We start from the raw sequence: 15,361 nt of genomic DNA, 5'->3' as shown, positions 1-15,361 counted from the left end.
TCCAATGGTTTCTTCTACAAAACAGTTAACTGATAAGTATTAATTTCCACCTTTCTAGACTTTTTACTTTGTTTAGTAATCATCTTAATTGAAGCTTGTCTTTACTATTTTATTGGCCAGAGAGAGTTTATTCATTTAAATTCAGTAATTATCATCCTAGACCATAAATACATGTCAAAACAAGTTCCCTGCTTGGTATCTTAAGTCATCCTTAGGACTAAAGAAATTTCACAGTGGCTAAATAAAGTTTAATATTTTTATCATCTCAGGGTTTGTAGTTGCAGGACAGTGCCACATACTGAAAGAAGGTATTGGATTAGTGTTTTGGGGGTCTTAAGATGACCTTCAAGTTTATTGATACCAGTTTAACTTCTGTGTCATTAAAGCTATAAACTCTTTTTGCCCACCAGGTATTCTGTATTGCTGTAAATAGCATCTGTGGCAGGTTTGGGCAATTCTGTAAGTTCCCAATTGATATGGTCATAAGTCCAGACTGAAGGGTAAATTTATGTGTCTTCTGTTTTACAATAGTAAATAAGGGAAGCATTCCTATAAAACATAATCTGTTCAGTAATGCATTCTGGCAGAGGAGACAAAACCACCTCATATAATATCTGTTCCAAGACTCTAATTTGCATCCAAACTTTCCCATCAATAGTAGCCTCCCCATATCTCCAGTTTTAACTGTTGCTCCTTTTAGAGTCTCTCACATAGGTGTTAGATTCAATGCGTTGGGCTTCCATATCAAGGAATCTCAAAAAAGTTTCTTCTCTCTAACTCTAGGCCATTTTACCCACATATTTGCATTGGTCTTGGATCCCTGGCTACTGAGGTAGATCCTACCATCAATCATTTTTTATCTTGATTAATTCCCACATTGGTGGCACATTTTTTTTTTTAAAGATTTTATTTATTTGAGAGAGAGAATGAGATAGAGAGCATGAGAGGGGGGAGGGTCAGAGGGAGGAGCAGACTCCCCGCTGAGCAGGGAGCCCGATGCGGGACTCGATCCCAGGACTCCAGGATCATGACCTGAGCCGAAGGCAGTTGCTTAACCAATTGAGCCACCCACGTGCCCCATCAGTATCTGTTTTATTTATCTGCTTTTTCAATAACCACTAAAAACTTCCATTCAACTGGGAAGTAGATTTGCCATCTCCTTATCTTTTCCACTTGCTAGTGAACCATTCTAATTTTCTTGGTATTATTCCTGAGACTCATGATGGTGAGCTTGAGACAGCAAATCTGATCCAATATTCTGAATAGTTTCTTGTGTTGGTAATAGTAAAGTTACAGGGGGACTCATGTAGTAGGAGTAATCTTTTTTTTTTTAAGATTTTATTTATTTATTCATGAGAGACAGAGAGAGAGAGGCAGAGGCAGAGGGAGAAGCAGGCTCCCTGCAGAGCAGGGAGCCCCATGCGGGACTCGATCCCAGGACCCTGGTATCATGACCTGAGCCAAAGGCAGACACTTAACTGACTGAGCCACCCAGGCGTCCCAGTAGGAGTAATCTTTATCACACAGTATTCACCATGACCTGGGGCTGGGACATATTAAATGGTTGAAAATCTTGGTCACTATAAAGCAGGTCTAGTGTGGCCTGCATGATAGCATATCAGCTACTTCACTTTGCATGCAAAGGACAGGACAGTTCCCCTCCTCAGGATAAACAAACTTTCTAGCCACTTTCATTCATTGTACCAGACTATAGCACTCTTGTTTGGGTTAGTCACTGCCATTAAGAACTGTCAGTAGTGAGCTGTGGGTCCTGCATTAATGCAAACATGTCATGTTCTTCAAACCATAGACTGCTTCTTAACCATTCTTATGGGCCATATTAATACAGGTTTTTTAGGGAGCTAGCTTGAGCCACTAAATGAGACAACTTTTACGCTATATCCCCTGGTTTTAGTAGTTTCCTGATTTTTTTTTTCTCCTTGCCACCTGAGTCATTTTGGTAAGCAGCTCTAAATCTACTGTTCAGTGTGATTTTTCTCTTTTGTGTTGGTTTTGAGGTTAGCAGCTTGATGTTGCATTGGACCAGTTGGAATCTGGGTCTGTGTAACGTCACAGTCTGCCCTAAGTGTCTTTAGCTTTCTGTTCTAGGTACTATGCTAACAATAGCCAGGGAATTGTGCATTTAGCCGGTTTCTCATTTTGCATTTTATTGTGGATTCAGTGACTAAACTCCTGGGTTTAGATCTGTCATTGCTAGGTTTCATTTACTTTTACCTCCTGTAACAGATGGCAACATGCCTGCTGTTTAATACTCCGGGTAATTTGGCAAATACCTAGCATCAGGGATTTATCATCTCTAACCCCTTCTTTATTTTTTTCCCCAAATAATGCTTTAGCAATATTACAGTGAGTCTAGGATCATGCTAGTGAACTTGAGGGTGGGTCTTGATATCCTTGAAACAGATTAAGCGTCATGATACCAGCTTTTTAACCTGTTCTGCCATTGTGTAACTTTGGATAAGGAAGGGAACTTATCTAGGCCATAGTGTTCTCATTCTACAAATTGGTCATTTCCAGGGTATTTTACAATCAGTCTGCATAAACAAACATTTATTGAATATGTCTATGTTCTAGGCTGTTGTTTCTCAACCCTTTTAATAATTACTCTCTAAACAGAAAGCTTAAATTAATTAAAAATTTTATTGATTTCTACCGAACAGAAATTATGTACCAAAGAATAGGATTTTGTAGGGTTGAGTTTTGATGGTCTACAAACTATTGTAATACCTAAGATTTTTTTTTTTGCTCCTTTGGTGGTGATATCTGTATGCATGTAATAGGCTAAGAAATTTTTTTTTAATTTTTAATTTTTAATTTTTATTTTTTTTAAAAGATTTTATTTATTTATTTGAGAGAGAATTAGATAGAGAGTATGAGGGGGGGAGGGTCCGACGGAGAAGCAGACTCCCTGCTGAGCAGGGAGCCTGATGCGGGACTCGATCCTGGGACTCCAGGATCATGACCTGAGCCGAAGGCAGTTGCTTAACCAACTGAGCCACCCAGGCGCCCCTAGGCTAAGAAATTTAATTTAATTTCATATGTGTATGTGTATCTTTTGACTTATGATGTAGTTACATCCTAATACCCATTGTAAGTCAAAATATCCTAAATCGAAAATGCATTTTACACATGTAACCTACTGCACATCATTAGCTTAGCCTAGCCTGTCTTAAGTATGCCAAGACCACTGATACTTGGTTATAGTTGGGCAAAATTATCTAACACAAAGCATATTTTATAACAAAGTCTTGAATATTTTATATAATTTATTGAATACTGTACTGTAAGTGAAAAACAGAATGGTTGTATGGGTACAGAGTGGTTCTAAGTGTATCGGTTGTTTACTCTCATGATGGTGTGGTTGCTTGGGAGCTGCAGCTATTGCTGCCTATCATCAAGAGAGAGGATCATACTGCATATTGCCAGCCCTAAGTTCATACTCAGAAGTTGTGGTTTCTACTGAATGTGTATCGTTTTTACACCATTGTAAAGTTGGAAAATTTTAAGTCAGATCATCGTAAGTTGGGGACCATCTGTATATCTTTATTTATATCTGTATCTCCTCAAAATACTAAGGTAGAAGGCGCCTGCCTGGGTGGCTCAGTCGGTTAAGTGTCTGCCTTTGACTCAGGTTCATGATCCCAGGGTTCTGGGATTGAGTCCCGAATCAGGCTCCCCGCTTGGTGGGGCGTCTGCTTCTCCCTCTGTCCCTCCCCCCACTCATGTGCATGTACGTGCACGCTCTCTCTCTCAGAAATAAATAAAATCTTTAAAAAAAATTAAAAAAATACTAAGGTAGAAATTAGAGAAAGTGCCGAAGGACCTGTATATTTCTTTCTTTCTTTTTCTTTTTTTTAAAGATTTTATTTATTTGACAGAGAGAGACATAGCGAGAGAGGGAACGCAAGCAGGGGGAGTGGGAGAGGAAGAAGCAGGCTTCCCATGGACCAGGGAGCCTGATGTGGGGCTCGATCCCAGGACCTTGGGATCATGACCTGAGCTGAAGGCAGACAATGACTGAGTCACCCAGGCGCCCCTCTTTTCAGTTTGGAAACCATAAAGCTTTGGGGAATTTTCTCTAAGATTACTATGAATTGAAGGTAATGAGAAGATTCTGTGAAAGTACATTCTTCCTGATCTGAATATTACAGTAACTCTTTTTAATAAAAATCTGTTTCTTGTTGGGATAAGTGATAATAAAAAGCACACATCATCAGGCATAGAACCTGATGAATTGCTATGGGTGTTGGTATGTGATATACTTACTGTAGTCCTTGGTATAGGATTCTGACTTTGTTCTTGAAAATTGCCTTGACTTTTCTTGACTTTTTCAAATGTCATATAAGTTGCAGACTTAGCTTTTCAATTTTTACAGAAGAAACTGGGTGAGAGTTTGATACTTTGTGGAATCTATAGATATTTGAGAAGTAAAATCATTAATAATACTGTCTTAAAATCCATAAACAATGTATATCCCATTTATTTAGTCCTTTTATTTCTCTCAAACTTTTTTTTTAAGGTAAACTCTTTCCCCAGTGGGGGGCTTGAACTCATGGCCCCAAGATCAAGAGTTGCATGCCCTGGGATGCCTGGGTGGCTCAGTTGGTTAAGTGTCTGCCTTTGGCTCAGGTTATGATCCCAGGGGCCTGGGATCAAGTCCTGCATTGGGCTCCCTGCTTGGCGGGGAGTCTGCTTCTCCCTCTCTCTGCTGCCCCCCTGCTTGTGCTCTCTCTCTCTCTGACAAATAAATAAAATCTTTAAAAAAAGAAGAAAAAAAGAGTTGTATGCCCTACAGGCTGAGCCAGCCAGGTACCCCTTCTCTCAGACTTTTTAAAATTTTCAGTGTTGTGATCTTGCATGTTTCATTTGATTTTTTTTTCCCCTAGGAATTTGATTTTTTTTGATATTATTATAAAAGGTATAACTTAATAAAAAAGGATTGTTGGTATACAGAAATTCAATTGATCTGTATTGAATTTTTCAAACATTAATTCTTATGTTTAATGTGTATGCTTTTTGCTTTTTCTCTGTCTGCAAATAATGATAGTTTTGTTTTTCCTTTCCTATTCTTTTATTTATTATTATTATTTTTTTTAATTTTAATTTTTATTATTTTTGCCTTACTGCACTGGCCAGGACGTCCAGCACAATGTTGAAATAGGTGAGAGTGGGCACCCTTATTTTGTTCCCTGTCTTAGGGAGAATACTTTCAATAGTTTATTATGAGGTATGATGTTATGTGTAGGTTTTCTTTGTTTTTTTTTTATTTTTTTAATTATTTGACAGAGCACAAGCAGGGGGAGCGGCAGGCAGTCAGAGAGGGAGAAGCAGGCTTCCCATCAAGTAGGGAGCCTGATGTGGGGCTCGATCCCAGGACCCTGGGATCATGACCTGGGCCGAAGGCAGACGCTTAACCGACTGAGCCACCCAGGTGCCCCATAGGTTTTCTTTGGATACTCTGTCAGATTAAGGAAGGTTCCTCTTTTAAACTTATGTATGTATGTATTTTCAAGTGCTCTTTACACCCAATGTAGGGCTCGAACTCACAACCCTGAGATCAAGAGTCGCACACTATATGGACTGAGCCAGCTAGGGGCTCCAAGGAAGTTTTCATTTTATTCTTAGTTTGCAAATGTTTTCATCATACATGAGTATTAAATTTTATCATGTGCTTTTTTTTTTTAAGATTTTGTTTATTTATTTAACAGAGACACAGCGAGAGAGGTAACACAAGGAGAAGGAGTGGGGGAGGGAGAAGCAGGCTTCCCGCTGAGCAGAGAGCCCGATGTGGGGCTTGATCCAGGACCCTGGGACCATGACCTGAGCTGAAGGCAGACGCTTAATGACTGAGCCACTCAGGCACCCCAAAAGTTGCAAATTTTGAGTGGATTTGAACTAATACTGCTAATCATCTGTTTGCTTTTTAAATGTACCATTTGTGCTCAGATATAAAAAAGAACTTGCAATTCTTGACTTAAGCTCTTGAAAAGTCCCCAAGTCCCTTTTAGAAAATATTGTAAGGGCGCCTGGGTGGCTCAGTTGGTTGAGCAACTGCCTTCAGCTCAGGTCATGATCCTGGAGTCCCGGGATCGAGTCCTGCATCGGGCTCCATGCTCGGCGGGGAGTCTGCTTCTCCCTCTGACCCTTACCCCTCTCATGTGCTCTCTCTCGCTCTCTCATTCTTACTCTCACAAATAAATAAAATAAAATCTTAAAAAAAAAAAGAAAATATTGTAGAAATCTCTACTTAAGCTCTCACTTCCTCTGATTAAGTTTGTGCTTTTTTTTTAGCCATAGCATTCAAGTTTGAATTATAACCTGAATGCTTTAAACAATTTCTAATGCATGTTGTGTTAAGAAACCTTTAAAATTAACATTTAAAATTAATTTTTATAAGTTGGATATTTACCATAATGTGTAACTTATGGTAGCCTTGTATTTGTATATTACACTTGGGAACGTTATTAAAGACCTTTTATATGTTATATGTCATGCTGGAGGAGGGCAGTGTTTCTGTCTTCAGAGACTTTCCAGTTTATTAGACATAGGAGAGATTGTGTGTGTATGCACACACATTTGCAATGATTGCAGGACAAGCATACTGTGAGATATAATAGGTATCAAAACACTATGTGGAATTACTGGAGATTGAATAATTAACACTTTTGGATCAAGAAAGTCATAATGTTATAGGAATTATAGCATTCCTTTTTGTTTTAAGTGGAATTAAAATTATACACACGTTAGGCAAAATTGTATTTAAAAGTTTTTTTAATGTTAAAAAGTAGATATTTTCTTTTAATTAGTATTTAATTATTTTAAGCTATCTGCTATTTCATTCGTTAAATGTGTGTAATCGCTTTTTTCCCTCATTTTTTCTTTTTTTTTTTTTTTTTTGGCAGCTTTTCACAGATGGAATCACAAATAAACTTATTGGCTGTTATGTGAGTAATACGATGGAGGATGTAGTCCTGGTGCGAATTTATGGCAATAAGACTGAGTTGTTAGTTGATCGAGATGAGGAAGTGAAGAGTTTCCGAGTGTTGCAGGCTCATGGCTGTGCACCGCAACTCTACTGTACCTTCAATAACGGACTGTGCTATGAATTTATACAGGGAGAAGCATTGGATCCAAAGCATGTCTGCAACCCTGCCATTTTCAGGTACATTTCTTTTTCTAATAATTTTTCTTTTTGAAAAATAAGAGTATTAAGCGCACTAAGGAAATTATTTTTTAAAACTGCCTTTTTCTTTGAGCAACTATTTGGTTACCTTAGAAACTTACTTTAGTTAGGGTTCTGTTTTGTTTTTGCTGAAGAAAAAAAAATCCTTTCTGTCTGCTGTCTCATTGTTGACTCTGCAAAAAAAAGGACTGTGAGATGTCGTTTTGGATTAGTCTGCTGCAGAGTATCAAGACTTCACCTTAATTGATTAATTATTTATTTATTTTACTTTATTTTTTAAAATTTAAATTCAGTTAACATATAGTGTATTATTAGTTTCAGAGGTAGAGGTCAGTGATATATCAGTTGTATATAACACCCAGTACTCATTACATCATATGCCCTCCTAATGCCTATCACCCAGTGACCCCATCCCCTACCCACCTCTCCTCCAGCAACCCTCAGTTTGTTTCCTGTAATTAAGTTGTCTCTTATGGTTTGTCTCCCTCTCTGATTTCATTTTGTTTTATTTTTCCCTCCCTTCCCCTATGCTCCTCTGTTTTGTTTCTTAAATTCCACGTATGAATGAGATCATATGGTAATTGTCTTTCTCTGATTGACTTATTTTGCTTAGCATAATACCCTTTAGTTCCATCCACGTTGTAGGAAATGGCAAGATTTCATTTTTTTTTTAAGATTTTTAATTTATTTATTTGACAGAGAGAGAGAGAACACAAGCAGGGGGAGAGGCAGAGGGAGAAGCAGGCTCCCCGCTGAGCAAGGATCCTGACACGGGGCTTGATCCCAGGACCCTGAGATTGTGACCTGAACTGAAGGCAGTTGCTCAACCCACTGAGTCGCCCAGGCGCCTCTTTTTTTTTTTTTTTTTTTTTTTTGATGGCTGAGTAATACTCTATTGTGTGTGTGTGTGTGTGTATACCACGCTTATTTATCCATTCATCTGTCGATGGACATCTTGGCTCTTTCCATAGTTTGGCCACAATAGTGGACATTGCTGCTATAAGCATTGGGGTTCAGGTACCCCTTCGGATCTCTACAGTTGTATCTTTGGGATAAATACCCAGTAGTGCAATTGCTAGGACGTAGGGTAGCTCTATTTTTACCTTTTTGAGAGACCTCCATACTGTTTTCCAGAGTGACTGCACCAATTTGATTCCCACCAGCAGTGTAAGAGAGTTCCCCTTTCTCCGCATCCTCGCCAACATTTGTTGTTTGCTGACTTGTTAATTTTAGCCATTCTGACTGGTGTGAAGTGGTCCCCTTAATTTTTTTAAAGTAGTGCTTGGATTAAAGCATTTTACATTTTTTTTTAAAGATTTTATTTATTTATTTGACAGAGAGAGAGATAGCAAGAGCAGGAACACAAGCAGGGAGAGTGGGAGAGGGAGAAGCAGGCTTCCCGCCGAGTAGGGAGCCCGATGCGGGGCTCTATCCCAGGACCCTGGGATTGTGACCTGAGCTGAAGGCAGAGGCTCAACCGACTGAGCCACCCAGGAGCCCCAAAGCATTATACATTTCTTATCACTAACTTTTGTAATTCAGTTGCTCATATTTTCAGAGTTTTTGATTACTAAGATTCTTTTTTTTTTTAAAGATTTTATTTATTTATTTGACATAGAGAGAGAGAGCTCACAAGCAGGGGCACAGTAGGCAGAGGAAGAGGAAGAAGCAGGCTCCTGGCTGAGCAGGGAGCCTGATGCGGGGCTTGATCGCAGGACCTGGGATCATGACCTGAGCCAAAGGCAGATGCTTAACAACTGAGCCACCCAGGCGCCCCTCTTTTTTAATTCTGTTAACACTGTTAATTTTTAAACTTTTTATTTAATTCAGTATATTATGTTACTTTTTAAACTTTATTTAATTCAGTATGTTTTCTGTAAGAATAATTTCTTGCATATGCTAGATCATTTTTCCAAAATTACTCTTTTACAGTTCTTTTTCTGCTCTTAAAAACTAGCGAATGAGCTTGATTTGAAAACTGCAAATTCATTCATAGTTTAAACCAGAAGTTCTCAAACATTTTGTTCTCAGGACCCCTTTAGAACTCTTAAAGGTTATTGAGGACCTGAAGAGTTTTTGTGAGTTATAGCTATCAGTATTTACCATGTCAGAAATTAAAACTTTTTTTGAATACAAGAATATCAGGCACACATTGTTAGCTGTCAGGGTGATAACGTTATCACATCACTTCATGTAGCTTCTTGAAAACTACACCATGTACTCATGAGAGAATGAGAGTGAAAAAGGGGAATAAAATCTTATGAAAGTAGTTTTTAACTTCATAAACCTGAAAGGGTTTGAGTCTCTAGGGATCCTGGATCATATATATTTTTTTAAATTGTATTTATTTACTTGAGAGAGAGAAAGAGCACGTGAGCGTGAGTTCGAGCATGAGCAGGGGGAGGGGCAGGAGGGTTAGGAAGAGAGAAGCAGACTCCCCACTGAGCAGGGAGCCTGATGCAGGGGTCCATCCCAGGACCCTCGGGATCATGACCTGAGCCGAAGACAGTTGCTTCGGCTAAACAGACTGAGCCACCCAGGACCCAGGTCCCAGGTCCCCCTTCTTTTTTATTTTTTTTTAATTTTATTTATTTATGGAGAGAGAGCCTGGACCATATTTTGAGAGTTGCTTCATTAACGCTGGTGAGAATGGAATGGCCTACTATTTACCTATTTTAAACTGGTTTCAAATAATATTTAAAAATATTTTGGCATAGAAATCTATCTACTCAAACCCCAGTTTTTTTTTTTTTTTTAAAGATTTTATTTATTCATTTGAGATACAGAGCGAGAGAGAAAGAGAGCATGAGGAGGGGGAGAGGCAGAGGGAGAGGGAGAAGCAGGCTCCTTGCTGAGCCAGGAGCCTGATGTGGGGCTTGATCCCAGGACCCTGGGATCATGACCTGAGCTGAAGGCAGACGCTTAACCATCTGGGCCACCCAGGCGCCCCTCAAACCCCAGTTTTTAACCAGATAGTCTTTTCCCTTATGTGAGTGTACCGTTTAGAATGTATTGAAGGATCCTGATTAACAGATAATATGTTTTTTCTTTTGTGTCACATTTTTTGTGGTCTTTAGGTTTGTGTGTGTGTGTGTATATCAGATTTATTTATAAATCCTCAATTTTTTTTTAAAAATAATTTTATTTATTTGAGAGAGCGTGAGAGAGAGAGCACATGAGCAGGGGCAGAGGGCGAGGGAACAGCCGACTCCCCTGCTGAGCAGGGAGCCCCACATGGGGCTTGATCCCAGGACCTTGGGATCATGACCTTAGTGGAAGGCAGATACTTAACTGACTGAGCCACCCAGGTGTCCCTATAAATCCTGTCTTGTTCACCATGTTTGAGATACATCTATATAACAGGATTAAAAGTGATTAGATGCATAAATTAGGCCAAAGGAAAAGCTGGAGTTAGATTCAGATACAAAAAGTATATTCTATAAGGTTCTTAGAGAAGGGCCATATGAGCTTCCTAGTATAACTAAAGCAGGGAGAAAAATATTAGTTTTATAAAGAGTCAGTGTCCAAAAGATTTAAGAAGAAAGTTGCTTAAGGGTAATACTTTTACTGGTGTAAAAGTCTTGACTGCCTTTGTAAAACACATACTTTTATGCATTTGACATTGATATTCCTAAACTGTCTTTAACACACCGAATTTAAACTTTTAGTTGAACTATTGGCAGTGGTTACTGTTTGCTGGTCAGAGGTTCATATTCAGATTTCTCCTTTTTATTTGTTCTATAGTCTCATGATGGAAGCTGGATGCCTAGGGCAGGGCAGTTTTTTTTCTCTTTGAGTGATTGTGGAAAGTTATGGAATCTAAAGCCATGTGAAATTCTATATATGGTATTATATCTCTGTCACTCAGGATACACAGTAGAAACCAGACTGTTTCAGATTTATGGGCTGTGTGAATTTGGCCATAGTACTTAAACATTTTGTGCTTCAGTTTCCTTATCTAAAAAATGAGAATAATAGTACTTACTTCTAGGGTTGTTGTAAGGATTAGAGTTGTTAGTATATGTAAAAAGTTTAGAACAGTGCCTGGCATATGTTAAACACTATGTAAATATTAGGTTTTATAATTATTATAATTTTTTTTCCTCAAGACTTTTCATATTTTATCTGATTTAGGCAGATAACTTAGACATTAATTAAAGTATTAAAATATTTAGGCAAATTATGGTTATTGCTAATCAGTTGACTTTATTATGCCTTTATTTTATTATTTATTTAAAGATTTTATTTTTTTGAGCTAGCAAGAGAGAGTAAGAGTGTGTGCGAGCATGAGCATGGGGAGAGGGAGAAGCAAACTCCCTACTGAGCAGGGTGTTTGTTGTGGGGCTCCATCCCAGGACCCTGGGATCATGACCTGAGCTGAAGGCAGACGCTTACCCCATTGAGCCACCCAGGCATCCGTTATTGTGCTTTTAGAAACACATTTTCTGAATTTTAAAATTCAGACTTTTTTGCTCTTAGGTACTATTTATTATAACATATTATGTAGTATTCTTTAAAGTGTACGCAAGCAGCATGTAGATGTGGCATAACAAGTAATTATTGCCACCACTAAACCCCCCTTCTTGTTTGTGACAGACAAAACTAATCAGTCTTGGAACTCTTTACTTCTGAACATAGATGAGATTTCAGAGTCTTTCTCAACTAAGTGATTTTAGGTAATTACTACCCATGAGTAGTCCCTTGTTTTGGTTTTTATTTTAACTTCCTCTAAAAGACCATTTTATATTAAAAAGTCAAGATTTTAGAGGCGCCTGGGTGGCTCAGTTGGTTAAGCATCCAGCTCTTGGTTTCAGCTCAGGTCATGATCTCATGGGTTGTGGGATCGAGCCCTGCATTGGGCTCCACATCAGCGGGGAGTCTGCTTGAAGACTTTTTCCCTCTGCCCCTCCCCCTAGCTCGCATGCTTCTTCTCTCTCAAATAAATCTTAAAAAAAAGTTGGGGTGCCTGGGTGGCTCAGTTAAGTGGCTGCCTCAAGCTCAGGTCATGATCCCAGGGTCCTGGGATCAAGCCTGGCATCAGGCTCCCTGCTCATTGGGAAGTCTACTTCTTCCTCTCTGCCTGGCTTGTGCTTTCTCTCGCTCTCTCTCTCTCTCAAATAAATAAAATCTTGAAAAAAAAAGTTGCATACTTTTTAAAAAAAAATTAAAAAAGTCAAGACTTATTTTTAGTTGATACTAAAAAAGGTAGTAATGGGTATGTTACTATTAATTAGAGAAATGATATATTAAAGTAATGATGGTGGCTAATACTGATACAGCACTAAATATGAGCTGGACACTCTTCTAAAGACCTTTGTGTGTGTGTGTGTTTTAAAGATTTATTTATTTTAGGGGTGCTTGGGTGGCTCAGTTGTTAAGTGTCTGCCTTCGGCTTGGGTCATGATCTCAGGGTCCTGGGATTGAGCCCTGTGTCGGGGAATCCCTGCTCAGTGGGAGGCCTGCTTCTCCCTCTCCCACTCCCCCTGCTTGTGTTCCTTTTCTCTCTGTCTCTCTGTCAAATAAATAAATACATTTTTTTTAAAAAGATTTATTTTAGAGAGAGAGATTGGAGGGGGAGGGGCAGAGAGAGAGGGAGAGAGAGAATCCCAAGTAGACTCTCCACTGAGCATGGGCCTGAAGCGGGGTTCCATCTCACAACCTGAAATGTGACCTGAGCCAAAACCAAGAGTCAGACACTCAACCAGGACTGAGCCACCCAGGCATCCCTATATGTTTTTAAATTATTTATTTATTTTTTTAAAGATTTTATTTATTTGACAGAGACACAGTGAGAGAGGGAACACAAGCAGGGGGAGTGGGAGAGGGAGAAGCAGGCTTCTCGTGGACCAGGGAGCCCGATGCGGGGCTCGATCCGAGGACCGTTGGATCATGACCTGAGTCGAAGGCAGACGCTTAACAACTGAGCCACCCAGGCACCCCAAATATTTTTTTTTATTAAGTAAGCTATGCCCAGTATGGGGCTTGAACTCATGACCCCGATATCAAGAGTTGCATACTCCACCGACTGAGCCAGCCAGGCCTCCCAAAACACCTTATGTGTAGTAATAAATTCAACTCACAATAATCCCAGGGAATAGTTAATATTAAGATCCCATTTTAATACATGAAGAAAGTAAAGTGCAAAGATTTTAAGTAATTGCGTAAGGTCATTCACATGGCTAGTAAAAGTATATCCCAAAAGATACTAATGAGTAACTTAATCTTTTTACTTATTGAGAAAAGATCATAAAATATAAAGGAAAATAGTAAGGCCTTTGTTATAGCACATTAAAAAAAAACTTAAGAAAATTTGTAGAGTTGAAGTGAAAAGACTTGAAGAAAATAAATGCAGACTTCCCCCATTTATTGATCTGGGATCATTTTATATAATTAAATAATTGTCATTAAGCTTTCTATAGAATTTCTGTTTTAAAAGGAAAGCTTTGCATAATTGATTTTTTTTTTAAAGATTTTATTTATTTTTTTGACAGAGAGAGACATAGTGAGAGAAGGAACACAGCAGGGGGAGTGGGAGAGGGAGAAGCAGGCTTCCCAAGGAGCAGGGAGCCTGATGAGGGACTCAATCCCAGGACCCTGGGATCATGACCTGAGCCGAAGGCAGTCGCTTAACGACTGAGCCACCCAGGCGCCCCTGCATAATTGATTTTAAGTAATCTTAAGTAGAAAGAGAATAATTACAGATTATAGTCTTTTTTGACTTTTTTTTTTAGATCTATTTATTTTAGAGAGCAAGTGAGAGAGTGTAAAATGGGGAAGGGACAGTGGAGAGGGAGAGGGAAAGATAGAATCTCAAGCAGACTTGCCGTTGGCTGTGGAGCCCCACACAGGCTTGATTTCACAGCCTTGAAATCATAACCTGAGCTGAAGTCAAGAGTCAGATGCTTAACTGAATGAGCCACCCAGGTGCCTATTCAATTAATCATTCAATTACAGTTTTTGATCAAGAACACTGAAGTTTGCAAAAGCTCGGGGTGCCTGAGTGGCTCAGTTGTTAAGCGTCTGCCTTCAGCTCAGGTCATGATCCCAGGATCCTGGGATCGAGCCCTGCATCGGGCTCCCTGCTCAGCAGGGAGCCTGCTTCTCCCTCTCCCACTTCCCCTGCTTGTGTTCCTTCTCTCACTGTCTCTCTCTCTGTCAAATAAATAAAATCTTTAAAAAAATCTTAAAAAAAAAAAAAGGTTTGCCAAAGCTCACTTTGGTATTTGATACATGTCATAAACGTGTTTACATTAAATTATGACATTCTGAAAAAGATAAAACTGTGGAGACACTAAAAAGATCAGTAATTGCTAAGGGTTAGTGGGGAAGGAGGGATGAATAGGTGAAACAGGATTTTTAGGGCAGTGAAAATGTCTGTATGATACTTTAATGGTGGATACCTGTCATAAATTTGTTCAAACCCATAGAATGTATATCACCAAGTGTGTACCCTGATGTAAACCATGGACTTTGGGTGTCAGTATGGGTTTTTCAGTTGCAATAACTGCACTACTCTGGTGGAGAATGTTGATAATGGAGGAGGTGATGCTTGTGTTGGGTAGGGGACATTTGGGAAATCTCTGAACTTTCCCCTCAATTTTGCTGTGAACCTAAAACTGCTCTAAAAAAAGGTCTACTGGAAGAAGCCTTTTCTTATACTTTCAGTTAGATCTCCTTATTTAGAATATATGATACTAATGCAGGCATATGCACATTTCATTAAAAAAAATAGTGTTAGAGACCAAATAGCAATACTTTCAATTAAGTTCTATTACAGTTGGCTTGCAATGAATAACATTGAGTTGACTCACAGTTTTGAAAAAAAGAAGCAGAATGGAGGTTGAGAAAGGAAGGAAAAGATGACAGTAAGGATATGGTTAGTTGACAGTGTGAGTAGTAATACTGGCTATTTAGTTTATTTCGCAATTAAATTTACTTCAGGTAATGTTGTAATTCTCTCATGGGATATTTAAGTGTTCAGAAGGTTTTGTTAATTACTGTAAAACAGAAAATACAGAAAGAGCTAATTGAGGGAAGGGGATATTGATAAAATAGCTGAAGTATAAATGATTTTAAAAAGGAATGTTTTATTGTTTTCAAGTAAGTACAGGGTAGTACTTTCTAAAAAAATATCAAGTCAGCAATTGAATGAATGAT

General features: G+C 38.8%; 1 protein-coding gene across 1 annotated transcript in view; it reads left to right on the top strand.

The window, feature by feature from the left end:
• Window positions 1–15,361, top strand: part of ETNK1 (ethanolamine kinase 1) — a 65,897-nt gene that overhangs the window by 9,937 nt on the left and 40,599 nt on the right. The window contains 1 exon segment of the mRNA XM_027592597.2: window positions 6,924–7,183. Within this exon segment, the coding sequence (XP_027448398.1) occupies window positions 6,924–7,183 (260 nt within the window).

Source organism: Zalophus californianus, chromosome 9 (genome assembly GCF_009762305.2).
Source record: "Zalophus californianus isolate mZalCal1 chromosome 9, mZalCal1.pri.v2, whole genome shotgun sequence".
In the NCBI taxonomy this organism is placed as follows: domain Eukaryota; kingdom Metazoa; phylum Chordata; class Mammalia; order Carnivora; family Otariidae; genus Zalophus; species Zalophus californianus.
The sequence above is the reverse complement of the archived record's forward strand: the minus strand, read 5'-3'. Positions and strand labels throughout refer to the sequence as shown.